Genomic DNA, 14668 nt, shown 5'->3' on the forward strand with positions numbered 1-14668 from the left:
ACCTTTATACACTAGTCTTAGTAAAATACATGAGTTTAAATGTATAGTCTGTAAAGAATGACTCCTCACGCGCTAATTTTACTCTATGGGTCCTTTAAAATGAGGATTAAAATCGTAGTTTTGACATGAAATTTGACACAAAATGTTAAAATGGCGCGTGAATGGTTTTTACAGAATATAATATATTACGTACTCTTATTATAACGCCGTGTGCTGGCAGGTTGACTCCCCAAGCCAAGGTCGATGTACATACGAGCACCTTGATATAGCCTTCAGCGAAATATTTCTCCACCATATTCCTACAAAAAAGTGCCATCACTTAGCATCAGGTGACCCACCTGCTCGTTTGCTCGCTATTGATATAAAAAACCGGCCAAGTGCGAGTCAGGCTCGCGCAATGAGGGTTCCGTACTACAGTCGTATTTTTTCGACATTTTGCACGATAATTAAAAAACTATGATGCATTAAAATAAATAAAAATCTGTTTTAGAATGTACAGGTGAAGACCTATCATATGATACCCTACTTGATATAGTCACTCACTTCGAAAGTTGAAAATACTAATTATTAGTTCATGACCACAATTTAATTTTTTTTGTGTGATCTAACCCTAAATTCACGGTTTTCAGATTTTTCCCCAAATGTCAGCTATAAGATGTACCTACCTGCCAAATTTCATGATTCTAGGTCAACGGGAAGTACCCTGTAGGTTTCTTGACAGACCGACAGACAGACAGACAACAAAGTGATCCTATAAGGGTTCCGTTTTTCCTTTTGAGGTACGGAACCCTAAAAAGTAAAGCTTCTCACCTATCGCTCCTCAGCATACCAGCATGATGACAAGCAAAACCGGATGCAAACAATTCCGCCAACAATTTATTGGGACTGCTCCCAATACTCTTCTTAGCTTTAAGGAATGCTCCTGAATCTTCCGGCTCAAAGTGTTTCAAATGGCCCTTCTTTTGGGCCAACTCCTTGAGAATCATCGCGGTTTGGTGAGTCGCGTTACGCGCGTGTACGAATACCATCACTTGATGGCCCTTTTGGACCATTTCGATGGCTTTATCATAACATATTTCATTCATCATTTGTATCTGTATGAAATAAATAAAATCGGTGATGATTCCAAGACTCTATAGGGGGCTATAGGGCGCTAGTAGCAGTGATAGCCTAGTGGTTAGGACGTCCGCCTTCTAATCGGAGGTCGGGGGTTCGATCCCGGGCACGCACCTCTAACTTTTCGGAATTATGTGCGTTTTAATTAATTAAATATCACTTGCTTTAACGGTGAAGGAAAACATCGTGAGGAAACCTGCATGCCTGAGAGTTTTCCATAATGTTCTCAAAGGTGTGTCAAGTCTACCAATCCGCACATGGCCAGCGTGGTAGACTATGGCCAAAACCCTTCTCACTCTGAGAGGAGACCCGCGCTCTGTAGTGAGCTGGTGATGGGTTGATCATGATGATGATGATGATGCTACAATATAGTCTGCGATAGGTTGAGATGGTGATCGGGGTATGAGACCGGGGGACGCCCCGCGCACCCGCACGTCACTCGCACCGGGTTAGCGCGAAGGATGTGCGGGTGTGCGGGGCATTCCCTCCCCGATTGCCATCTTGACCTGTCGCGTACTATGAGTATTTACTTGTGTGCTAAGGAACTATTTCCCTCCTACCTAGTTCCCTCCTCACTGCTGAGTACAAGCAGAGGCGGATTAAATGTCGAGAGCGCCCTAGGCAAGCACCTCATAGGCGCCTCTCTAGAGTCTAACAGGCATATTAATATTTTTACTAACTTCGAAAGTACGAGGAATCGTCTCATTGGATAGCTGGTGATTATATCTACTATTATGTGAACGAAGGAAGAACATCACTTGACGCTTTGCTATATTAAAGAAGAGCATAGACTTATCATTGACGTGGTAAGTGGCCCGTCCTGCGTCTAAGGATGCTATAAGTCTGTTCAAATTCATAAGCCTTATTTCTTGAAGACAGTATAACTTTTTATTTTGTTTTTTCTTTAACTTTTTCTTTTTTAGTATTTGTGTTATTTCGTAATGGGTAAGAATTTCTTGTTTTGATTGTATGTATTAGATTATAATGGGGCTGACATGTATATAAATATAAAAGCCCCTAAATAAAAAAAGAAAAAAAAGTACAAGGCACAAGAGTAAAACTAAAGGTCTTTATTATATTTATAATTGTGCCCGAAGTAAGCCCGATGCTAAGTTTTATATTAAAATGTAAGTAAAAAAAGACCTGTCTTAAATGTGCGCCGCCTCCAGTACCGACGTCTTTGACCCCAATGAATTGCTGTTCCAAAGGCACCGGCCGGAAACGTGAGTCGAAGAAGTACAATCCAACATTTGGATTCACACGGAGGAACCTAAAATTTTCATTGCATTTTTGTAAGATGAAAACTTAACTTTATGACTACATCGTAAAGTTCATTTTCACTTAGCAAATCGCTTCCCTTACTATAATTGCGAAAGTATGCTTGTTTGTTTGTTAGTTTATTGGTTTGTCCTTCAATCATGTCGCAATCGACGTGATTTTTTGCTTGAGTATAGTTAAAGATTAACTATTAGTTAAAGACCTGGAGTGACATAGACTACTTTTTATGCCAGAAAATCAAATCCCCACGGGATTTTTTAAAACTAAATCCACGCGAACGAAGTCACGGGCGTCAGCTAGTTCAAGATAGCTGGACCACGTTCACCTACTTACAATCCGAATCCGATCATGAGTGGTTTTTAGAATATTTAATTGTAAACCCGTGCTATAACGCTCATTCTTGAGACAGGCTCACAATCGTATCATATTCTAAGAGGGTATTTTTTAAACTCGACGTTATGTGTCTGCTATAGGTACCAAGTATTGAAATTTCAACTTTATGACCTTAAGATAGACTTCATTCTCACCTGGCAACGTCAAGATAGGTAATGTAGCAGTATTCCACATTCCGTATAATATTCTGAGAGGACTCCATTTGACTTTCAAGTTATATATATTGTACTATAAGTCCCGCAAATTGCTATTGCGCTGGAACCATGAACTCATTAACATCGAAATGACGTCATTTTGACGTAGCCTAAATAAAAATATACCATCAGCTCGAAACTTCAGTCTAGTGCTGACGTCACTAAAATAGCGCTCACGCGCATTAGCAATTTGTGGGACTTATACATTAGCAGTTACATCGCAAAATAAACTTTGTACCCTAAGCTTAAAGTTCATTCTCACCTGGCAACATCAATGTAGTTAGGTAATGTAGCAGATAGCCCCACGATTCGTAGAAATATTCTGAGTGGAGTCCATTTGACTTTCAAGTTCTATCTATTGTACTATGAGCAGTTACATTGCAAAATAAACTTTGTACCCTAAGCATAAAGTTCATTCTCACCTGGCAACATCAATGTAGTTAGGTAATGTAGCAGATAGGCCCACGATTCGTATCATATTCTGCGTGGATTCCACTTGGCGCAGAGTCCTAGCTACTATCGCTTCTACTACAGGCCCTCTGTCCCCGTGTAATAGATGCACCTCGTCTATTATGAGCAGTTTTACTATTGACGCGAGCTCGGTATCCGCTAAAATATAAATTGTGAAGTATGTTAACTTTGTGAAATATTTTATTTTTGCTTTTATTCGATTACATATCCAATTACAAGTTAGCCCTTGGCTGCGATATTGGAGTCGTCAGTTCAGATATATAGAGTAAATATGTATAGTAAGCGACAGGTCAAGGTAGCAATCGGCCTATGAGGCGGAGAGACGCTCCGCACGTCACCCGCGCTAAAAATATTTTAAAAAGTCCGATATTTTGTAAAAGTTCACGCTGTATTACAAATAAAACATCTGACTGAGCTCAGAGAGATCAACGAATGTTGCGTAAGTAGGCCACTTGGAGTCGATGCCGCGTCGTAGGTGGGGCATTAACCCGAGTTTTGCACGATATACATTGCAGGTTTGAAAAATACTAAATAATTAAAACTACAAAATGAGGCAAATGGTTACTGGATTTGGATTGTGTTTAGGTAGTATAACAATATCCCTAAGTTTTTGCTAGCGTTCTGGTTACACCCTGTATATTGAAATTAAATATTGATCCAAATCCTAATCCTAATAATATTATACATGTGAAAGTGTGGGTGTTTGGATGTTTGTTACTCAATCACGCAAAAACTACTGGACGGATTTGGCTTAAATTTGCAACGGAGATAGATTATACCCTGGATTAAGACATAGGCTACTTTTATCCCGGCAAATCAAAGAGTTCCTGCGGGATTTTGAAATACGTAAACGCACGCGGACGAAGTCGCGGGCATCACCTTGTGTACAATAATACTTACTGGCTCCTTTCCTAGTAACCACATCCCACTTTTCAGGAGTAGTAACAATCATCTGGGTCTGTTGAACTTCGGTCTTCGTCAGTTTCATATCACCTGTCAATTCTTTCACAGCTATACCTAAACCCCGCAGCCTTTTGCCGAAACTGGCTGTCATTTCCGACGCTAAAGCTTTCATGGGAGCTATGTAGATAATCTGTAAGAAAGTAATTTTGTATCTGTATGATAAGTTCGGCTTATATTAAGTACAAGAAATAAATACAAAATGTATTTCATTTCTCCAACATTGATAGAATAGCGAAACACTACAAAGTCAGCGTAAAATGAACATAATATTGTTTTAGTCGTTTTTTATGCCGTCTTCTCGACGGGCGTATGGGCCTCGAGGCCGAGCCCTACTTGCCCGAGGGTTTTCTCACAGGCTATTTCGTTCAGCCCTCTTCCTTACATTGGGATGAGGGCGAGCATCGTCCTTGGGACACTGTGGTCTAGTGGACCGGTATTATCGATGATATTGGGTGTCAAATCCGGTGGATACGGTGTTATATCCGTTGAGTTGGGTGTCATTTCCAGTGATTGGGGTGTCATGTCCAATGCGTCGTCCTCTTCGTCGCCACTGATGCCTAAGTTGAGAGGCATCATAGATGTGGGACTTGGGAGCTCGCGGGGCAGCGAACGCCCATCCGGTGGTTTTGCTTGAAGTGGGGCTATGCCATGGAGGTGTTGGCATGCTCTTGTGTCCGCACGAGCGAACATAGTGCATGCGATATGGCGGACGAATTCAGCAGGGCGATTGTCTAAAACCTGCATCAATCATTATTACAATCTCAATTGTTCTGATTGGCTGAATTTGTGCGATTCTTGTTACAACAATGCATTGTGGCCAATAGTGAGCGAGCATTAACCAATCAGAGATGATTGCGATCGTGACATTGTAGCTGTCAAACAACCGCGGTAGGGCCACCGGTTGGTGTCCGGGTGTCCCTATGCATTAAGACGTTGCGGATATATACTGTATCGTTTTTTAGTACTGCAGATTTTTGTTTTACAATGTCTTTGCATAGAACGCTGGCCGTAGAAGCATAGAGGAATCCAAACCTCAAAACAATAGACATTACAGTGCGACAAGGCTATCTTACTTAGGCTAGGCTAGAAGCTGTGGTAGCCTAGTGGTTAGGACGTCCGCCTTCCAATCGGAGGTCGGTGGTTCGATCCCGGGCACGCACCTCTAACTTTTCGGAGTTATGTGCGTTTTTAAGTAATTTTAAATATTACTTGCTTTAACGGTGAAGGAAAACATCGTGAGGAAACTTGCATGCCTGACAGTTCTCCATAATGTTCTCAAAGGTGTGTGAAGTCTGCCAATCCGCACTTGGGCAGCGTGGTAAACTATGGCCAAAACCCTTCTCACTCTGAGAGGAGACCCGTGCTCTGTAGTGAGCCGGCGATGGGTTGATCATGAAGGCTATCTTGGCACGTGGCAAAATCGGAACTAACGTTGCCGTCAAGTGTCCCCTGTGTTCTTGTTTGAATATTTTAAGCCTTTGTTCTCCAACAGCGCCCCCCTGTCAATGTCATTCAAGTGCCAAGAGTGCCTTGTCGGACTGTAGCTCCATTTTGGGTTGACTTTATTGTTTCGATACTCGAAATATATCAACTTACTTTAAATTTATTCTTCATGATAACATTGTTTTCAATATGCTGCTTGATCTGATGTACCACGGTGAGCAGGGCTATGTTCGTCTTGCCCGCTCCAGTTGGTGCGCATATTAAAAGGTTTTCATTAGTGTTGTAGGCCGTTTGGAATACTACGGACTGTATCCGATTCAGTTCTTTGATGTTTTCAAATGCCATTTGACCGATCTGAAAATGTCAATTTTTTATTATGCCCTGTATACGTCCCGCAAATTACTAATGCGCGTTGCCGCCATTTTAGTGACGTCAGCACTAGACTGAAGTTTCGAGTTGATGGTATATTTTTATTTCGGCTGAGGTCAAAATAACCTCATTTCGATGTTAATTGGTTCCAGCGCAATAGCGATTTACGGGACTTATATCAATGCTAGCAAAAAGTTAATCTGATTAACGATTAAAAATTACCGTTAAAAAAGCTAATCGCGATTAACGATTAAAATTAATTGATCGTAATCGAAATTTTCATGAGTACGATTAATTAATTTAAATCGTAAAAGGTTTCTACCACAAAACGACACCGAATCGCGGGGAGAAGTTAGTGATAATGTTTTTTTTAATTACCTCGTCCAATGAAGAAATTGGTACGCGTTTATTCCCGACTTCCAATGGCCCGGATTCGTTTTTGGGTATCACGACTTCCTCGTATTCCTTCGTATCTTTTCTTGCAGCATTTTCTGGTAACGTCAGTTTTAAGCCGGAGACGAAACCTACCAACCATTAATGTAAGTATATTGAAACTCCAATACGGTATTTGACAACTAGTCAAATAAGTAACTTTTTATCAAACGTCAAAACGCGTGCTTAGTATGCAATATTCTATGAAATACCGGTGTGTGACGTCACAATCATTTGACGTGCTTTTTTTAGTTTAATCGATAATTTAAAATGGTTATTATACTTAAAACTAACAAAGGACGTGGATTTTACGTGTTTTGTAAGACCCTCTATTTAATAATCCCTGAGAAATAATTTATTTTTGATGTAGTCAAATACCCAATTGTTAAGCACTCGTTAAAAAAATCTGCGTATGTGCGTGCCGCGCTAGGCGATGTAAATCATTAACAATAATACGTTTTAGGTAAACGGCCAATGGCAACACACGGATTTGCCACCATGGCTCCAAATAGCTAGAATCATGGCCAAACAGTATTTTAATAGAAAAAAATATTTTAAAGCAATTTATTTTCATACTAGCTTATGCTCGCGACTTCGTCCGCGTGGACTACACAAATTTCAAACCCCTATTTGACCTCCTTAGAGGTTGAATTTTTAAAAACCCTTTCTTAGCGCATGCCTACATCATAATAGCTATCTGCATGCCAAATTTCACTCCGATCCGTCCAGTAGTTTGAGCTGTGCGTTGATAGATCAGTCAGTCAGTCAGTCACCTTTTCCTTTTATATGTTAGATTAAAGATGTAGGTACGTGAATAAAGCGAAGTGACACATTTTTAATAAGTAGGTACAGTACCCGGCCAAAAGTGATGAACATCGATCTTTAGAAGGAGACAGCAGATTTGTAGAGCACTGGCTCGGTCGTTGAGTCCGACAAAACGTCATAATATGCGTATGAGTGACAGAGACAACGGTCTACAAAGATGAAATGTCATTCTAAAGGCTGATGTTCATCACTTTCGGCCGCGTACTGTACTATATATATTTTTAAAATTTATAACAAGATCTTAAGAATAATGGTAGATAAATGATTATTATTACCAGCAGAATTTTTTGCATTTATGGACGAATCGAATACATTTGGATATTGCACTTTTGTTTGAGAATATGAAATCTTTTGCAATACAGGATCCACATTTGACTTTGTTGTAGAAAATGGTACCACTGGCTTTGAAAGTGCTGCATTTCTGTAATTGATTTAAAAAAAAAAAAAATTGTCAGCGAGTTTTATATCGATTACACTTTCTTGGTCTTGTCTCTTAAGGTGAGGGATGGGAGGAGGGAGGGTTCCGTACCTCAAAAGGAACCCTTATAAGATCACTTAATTGTCCGTCTGTCGTGTCTGTCAAGACAAGGTAATCAAAACCTATAGGGTTCTCGCACTTCCCGTTGAACTAGAATCATGAGGCAGGTAGGTAGGTCTTATAGCATAAGTAAAGGAAAAAATCCGGAAACCGCGACTTTATGGTTACTTCAAAAAAATTAAATGTGCTCACGATTAAATAAATAATTAGTTTACTAAATCAGATGTAGATGGCGCTGTCCATCATTAACTTCCAGTGTTGCACATAAGTGTTATATCTTGTGCGATGGTACGGAGCCCTTCGTGTGCGAGCCTGACTGGCACTTGACTGGGTTTTTTATTTTACTATTAAAATCTCAGCAGCAGCAGCTCACTAAAATCTCAAAGAAGCAGTGATAGCCTAGTGGCTAGGACGTCCACCGTCTAATCGAAGGTCAGGGGTTCGATTCCGGGCACGCACCTCTAACTTTTCGGAATTATGTGCGTTTTAATTAATTAAATATCACTTGCTTTAACGGTGAAGGAAAACATCGTGAGGAAACCTGCATGCCTAAGAGTTCTCCATAATGTTCTCAAAGGTGTGTGAAGTCTACCAATCCGCACATGGCCAGCGTGGTAGACTATGGCCAAAACCCTTCTCACTCTGAGAGGAGAACCGCGCTCTGTAGTGAGCCGGTGACGGGTTGATCATGATGATTAAAATCTTGTCATGCAACTTGTGAAACACGCGACGCGACGTCCCGTGTGTGGCTTCATACGAACCTTTTAGCTCGTAGCTGTGCAATATTGATTTCTTGTTCTTGTTCCTCTTCGTCTTGCCTTTTCGTCTTGGCCTTTTTCTCCTCCTTCCTGACAAGTTTTGCTATCATTTTCTCTTGCCCCGATTGTACTGATACTTGGCATAAATATTGCGGCATTTTGTTTTCTGGTAGAAGTGCTGCCACTATGGATACAAAATTTACAAAAGTGTTTTACTAAGGCCACACGATGCGTTACCAGTTGTGGTTACATCACAAAAAATACTAAAACGTGTTCACGAACAAATAATTAGTATTTTCAGAGCGTCGATAGCTCAACGGTTAAAGGAGTGCACTGAAAACAGAAATTTCGCCGGTTCAAACCCTACCCGTTGCACTATAAATTGTCGTACCTACTCCTAGCACAAGCTTTACACTTAATTGGAGAGAAAAGGGGAATATTAGTCAGCATGATAAACTTGGCTAATATTCTTTTATACAAAAAAAAACTTTTAAAGTAAAAGTGGGGTATCATAATAAATTCCCCCTAAAGTAATATTTTAGTAATAGCTGATGCCCGCGGCTTTGTTCGCGTGGAATTAGCGTTTTAAAAATCCCGTGGGAACTCTTTGATTTTCCAGGATAAAAAGTAGCCTATGTCACTCTCCAGGTCTTAACTATACCCATGCAAAAAAATCATGTCAATCCGTTGCTCCGTTGGGATTGATTGAATGATCCGTGATTGAAGGCAAACCAACAAACAAACACATTTTTGCATTTATAATAAGGGTACTGATGGAGCCTGACAAGAAAATAGCGATTTTCTTTTTTATCATACTTGTTTGTATGGATTCCAGCTAATACAGGTTTTATGTGTGGTCACTATTTCGGAAAAAATCAAAAGCCAAAATCTTCAAAGCCCTTTTAATCAACTTACAGTCAGTTATGGAAGGTTGTGGCGGCGGCGCTCTGAGGCTATCAGTAATCTCTTGTCGATGTTGCAAGATCTCTTCAATAAACTCAAACTTATCAAAACCCAATAGCTCAAACAAGTCATTCTGTAGTTCGTCGTTCGTTCTCGGCGAATTCAGAAGAGTGATTATTGATTGTAATATATCCGTGCTTGATATGCCAGTTGAGCTCCCATACAGTTCTTTTACTTTTGATTCTAACCAGACTTTGCTGAACTAAAACAAAATAAGGAATGGTGAAATGTATGAGCTGTGCTAGCCTAGTATAAGCTGTGATAGCCTAGCAGTTAAGACGTCCGCCTCCTAATCGGAGGTCGGGGGTTCGATCCCGGGCACGCACATCCAACTATTCGGAGTCATGTTCGTTTCACACTCTGAAAACGTGTATAGTTTTTGAGAAAATAATTTTGAAGTGATAAAAATTCTCCTTTGAAGAGTAAAAACTCAAAATGTAAGAAATCTTCTGTTTTAACTTACTCTAGAGAGCGGCTGTAAAGACGCAGCAATATTTTCTTTATTCGTAGTTTGATTGCTATATTTCATAGTGAAGTCTGTGACGAAAGCGCTAGCCGTGGCTGGTTTCTTGGTTAACTTTGCTAATGGTTTCTTGGCCGGTTTGTATGGGATATAGTGACATTGTATGTTTTCACCCCATAGCTTAACGTTTTGTTTGGCCTCTTTTGTTTCTGTCTTGATGTATTCTTTTGTATCATCTGTTGCTAAGTTAGATATTTCTGTTACAATCTGAAAAAAAATCAACCTTTAGGAGATACCAAATTTGTAGACCATTGTCTAGTAGAAAATAAATGGGCCATTCTCTAGGTATAATGAGAAAAAATGTAGTTACCGCGCAAATCTTAGTAGCAGTAGATGATGCAACATTTCCAAACATCTGTTTAAGCTGGGACAGATGTTTCAGCATAACAATATCTTGATCCAGGAACATTCGCAATGTGAATACAGCAGCATCATCAATAACATCACTTGAAGCCTCTCCCGCGAGGAGTTTACATGCTTCTTTGAGCTGTTCCAGCAGATCCATGATGCTATTTGATGATGGCTCATTCTCTATGATGTGGTTGGTAATGTCTGTGATAGTTTTGAACCTGAAAAGTCAACATATTCTGACAATAAAGTTTTGATAAAATAGCAAGACTGTGGTGCAAACTAGGACAGCGTCTCACGACAAGTTAATACTTAATAGTGATGTTGTGAGTGTTACTGGACACTGAATAGAGTGAGAAAGCAATTAGTTCGATACTTCTTTTTCTTTTCTTCTCTATGGCTCTTTGAACTGCGGTTTTGTAGTCCCCAATAATTCCGCCAATGTCAATTCAGTGGAGATAATTCCGCCAATGTCAATTCAGTGTAACGTTGTAATTTGGTTCTTGAATTCCTTTTGTGAGACACTCATGACAACTCGAATTGTACTTCTCTACCTACCTTCTTCTTCTTCTTCCGTACCTTATCCCACGCGACGTGGGGTCGGCACAGCATGTCTTTTTCTTCCACTCACTTCTGTCATCCGTCAACGTATTATCCACCCCTTTTACACGCATATCCTCTTTCACGCAATCTATCCACCTTTTCTTTGATCATCCTCTCCTTTTTTTTCCTTCCACATGCATATTTAACATTCTTCTAATGACATGGCTTTCTTCCCTCCGCATTATACGCCCATACCATGCCAGCCTATTAGCCCTCATCTTTTCTACCACTGGTGCTATTTTCAAACTTCCCCTTATAACTTCTCTACCTACCTATACCTTTATAATATAAATGTTGTTAAACCACAAAATGAACCTAAAATCATTACATGAGTAGACCTTACCTTTGAAGGTTGCTTGGTAGTTTAACAACAGCTATTTTCACATTGGGGTTAGGTTTGAGGCAACGTGGCTTGTCTAGCTGTGTGTGTGCCCGTAGCGCTCTCGTTATACGAGGCAATTCCAACATTTTAACTGTCTACAAAATCAAATGATGTATATTATATTTATGTAGAAATACACTATTTAATGATCTCTTTTAATACATATTAAAGGAGAAATTGACTAACATAAATCTCAAACTGTTGTCGAGTTTGGATGCAGTGTAGGTTTAAACTACCTACAAACTTGAGATTATACATGTAGGTTCTCTCTACAAAACCTAAATCCACACGTATAAGTTACAGGCATTATTATAGTATTATATAAAAGTAAAAACTGGTTGACTGACTTCTATTCTGAAAATTCAGTTCCTCCCTTGTGACCAGTTGGTCTAGACACTTCATGTTTTTACATGTTATTTGTCTATATAAATAGAGCCCAACTAAGGAAAATTTTTAAGATGTTCCATCCTTGCCAAGACAGGGCAGTATAGCTGGTTTGTCATATTATAATGCTTGTATAGTAAGTATACAAAACATACCGTTACCTTATACCCCTACCTATACCTTATATACCTGGTAGTTACCTTTATTAGTGTGAAGAATATATAATAATGTAACAAGGTAAGACTGGCTGAGTCCAATGTCTACATTAGGGCTCTCTGTGCTATAGATAAACATTTAACTGCCGAATATTAGATTATTAAAAAAAACTTAACACAAAATTACACCCTCACACTTTAGATAATAATCTGCCAGTTGATTAACACAACATTTTAGAATAATGATCCTAATGATTACCTATAAATAAGGGGCTATCTCACAAATAAATTCACGCCGGTTTATCTTCAAATCTAGGTCTGAATAACAAAAAAAGTTTTTGAGTTTGGCAATATGGTGAAATACCTAAAAAATTTAAACTTACTCGTTTCCAAGACTTTAAATTGGCGTTTTGAACTCCATCAATGATAAGAAAACTGATAAACATTAATAATGATGCATAATTATAGAAATGAAATTAGATTTTTAAAAATAATCTGCAAGCCTGCAACTGCTATGTAATGTAAATAAAAATAAATATAATTTTTAAGTATATAATTGGGGCCGATTCTCTTGTACACAATCTCTAAACTAAACTAAATTAACAGGTCTAAATCTACTGCTATCCTTTTCCGCAAGCAATATTATGACAGAGATAGCAATCGATTTAGACGTGTCATTTTAGTTTAGTTTAGAGATTGTGTACAAAGGAATTAGCCACAATATAATAATGTACTCTGTGAATTAAACAAGTAGGTAACAACCCTTTTTGACATTAGCTAATGTCAAATCGGTAATGATATTTGATGGATATTTGATACTTGATAGTGATGTATGTATGTAGCTCAGTTGTGTACTTCTTTATTTTACATTGAGCTCACACAAGCAGAGTAAAAAGGAAGCATATTAGGAAGCGGTATAAAATTAGTAAATAATTACTAAAATAAGTAACTTCCTAGAGGTAACTAGGTAGGATTGGCATAATAGTGCTTTAATAAAGGGTTTTAGGATACGATTTAACTAAATATAAATTTTATTGAGTAGCTTACTAATAATTAGGCGGTCTTAGATAAATCATTAAATAATTTTTTACAACAGGTGATTGAGTTTTTTTTTATAATTTTTGTACCATAATTCCATTGAATCATTAATTCACAATGTTAGACACCTTTCTAAAGTTACCCGTAGCTACTCTGACAACTCAGTTTTTTATGGTTTATTTTTTCGTATCATCAATCCTTATCGACATGTTGCATGCACTCTGAAAGTCGCAATAGGAACACTTGTACTTCTCTTAGTAATGATTGGCTCTGTAGTGGTCTTAGAGCCGAAACTTGTTGCTAAAACTTGTTGCAGATACCTACTGCTTCTTCAGTGTTTTTAATAATTTAAAAAAATATCAAATATTAATATTGTTTTGTTGTAGTACGTCGTAATGTTACCACAAGAACGAAAGTGGCGCCCTCATATAATTACTCTATTTGATCGATCTATACGCATTGCTTGATACCTGCGACAAGTGAATCGCCAAGTTGAAGCACTTTGCGTCATGTAATATGCACCTTAATCAAGGCGGAAATGACGTAATTATGGACGCCTCGCCTTGGCGCCTACCCGCGAGGCATGAATATTTTGCTCTGTGTTACTCAGTTACTGTTCAAACATGTTTACCATAGAGTAAAGTAATATTATGATGTTTACACTACCTTATCTTGTACCTACATTTTGTAGTCGCTTTTTATAAAAGTGTTTTTATAATTTTATATTATAGTATTCAAGTTACTGCACCAGCAACTTGCGAGGAATATTGTAGATACCCACTTAATTAATTAAAATTATTATATTTTGGTAAGTATGGTACGCGACAGATTGAAATGACAATTGGGGAGGGAACGCCCTGCACACCCACACAGTCCCCGCGCTTACCCCGGTGCAGGCGAACGCGGGTGACATGCGGGTGTGCGAGGCGTCCCCCCGCCTCATACACCGTTTGTCATCTCGGCCTGTCGCGTACTAAGTATAATATGTAATTTTATTGATAAGTACCTATTTAATATGATTGATGGGCCTCATAAGAAAGCTCAGGGTCACTCAGCGGGTGAAGATGGAAAGAGCTAATTTTAATGTTTCTGTACGTGTTCAAATCAGAAATGAGAAGAGACGTAGGATAACCAGAGTCACCGACATAGCTCAAGGGTTGCTAAGCTGAAGTAGCAATGGACAAGGCACATAGTTCAAAAATCCGATAGACGTTGGGGTCCCAAGGTGCTAGAATGGCGACCTCGCATCGGAAAGGGCAATGTTTGGAGACTCCTCACTAAGAGGATATACGACATCAGCCGGGTCTCTGGGAGCCGCTGAATTCCAGGCGGCGCAAAACCGTGGCGTGTGGACTGTGGAAGTCCCTACAACAGACCTATGTCCAACAGTGGGCGTCTATTGGTTGATAATGATGATGATGATGATGATTATATTGATCTTAATATTATATTGATATCGTAGGTACCATAGTACTTAGGTTATAAGGAAAAA

The 14668-nt window shown here is 39.1% G+C and overlaps 1 protein-coding gene across 1 annotated transcript in view; it reads right to left on the reverse strand.

Moving 5' to 3' along the window:
- Window positions 1-12896, reverse strand: part of obe (activating signal cointegrator 1 complex subunit obelus) — a 36879-nt gene extending 23983 nt beyond the window's left edge. Inside the window, exons 1-15 of the mRNA XM_069505863.1 lie at window positions 12859-12896; window positions 12522-12690; window positions 11561-11694; window positions 10577-10835; window positions 10207-10473; window positions 9696-9945; window positions 8784-8964; window positions 7760-7905; window positions 6606-6751; window positions 6012-6212; window positions 4353-4545; window positions 3404-3590; window positions 2260-2386; window positions 811-1094; window positions 194-299 (exon numbers count right to left, since the gene is read on the reverse strand). Of these exons, the coding sequence (XP_069361964.1) occupies window positions 194-299; window positions 811-1094; window positions 2260-2386; window positions 3404-3590; window positions 4353-4545; window positions 6012-6212; window positions 6606-6751; window positions 7760-7905; window positions 8784-8964; window positions 9696-9945; window positions 10207-10473; window positions 10577-10835; window positions 11561-11694; window positions 12522-12584 (2544 nt within the window). The 5' untranslated portion in view covers window positions 12585-12690; window positions 12859-12896. The remainder of the gene's footprint in view (window positions 1-193; window positions 300-810; window positions 1095-2259; window positions 2387-3403; window positions 3591-4352; window positions 4546-6011; window positions 6213-6605; window positions 6752-7759; window positions 7906-8783; window positions 8965-9695; window positions 9946-10206; window positions 10474-10576; window positions 10836-11560; window positions 11695-12521; window positions 12691-12858) is intronic.
- Window positions 12897-14668: the final 1772 nt, after the last annotated feature.

This window comes from Maniola hyperantus, chromosome 21 (genome assembly GCF_902806685.2).
Source record: "Maniola hyperantus chromosome 21, iAphHyp1.2, whole genome shotgun sequence".
In the NCBI taxonomy this organism is placed as follows: domain Eukaryota; kingdom Metazoa; phylum Arthropoda; class Insecta; order Lepidoptera; family Nymphalidae; genus Maniola; species Maniola hyperantus.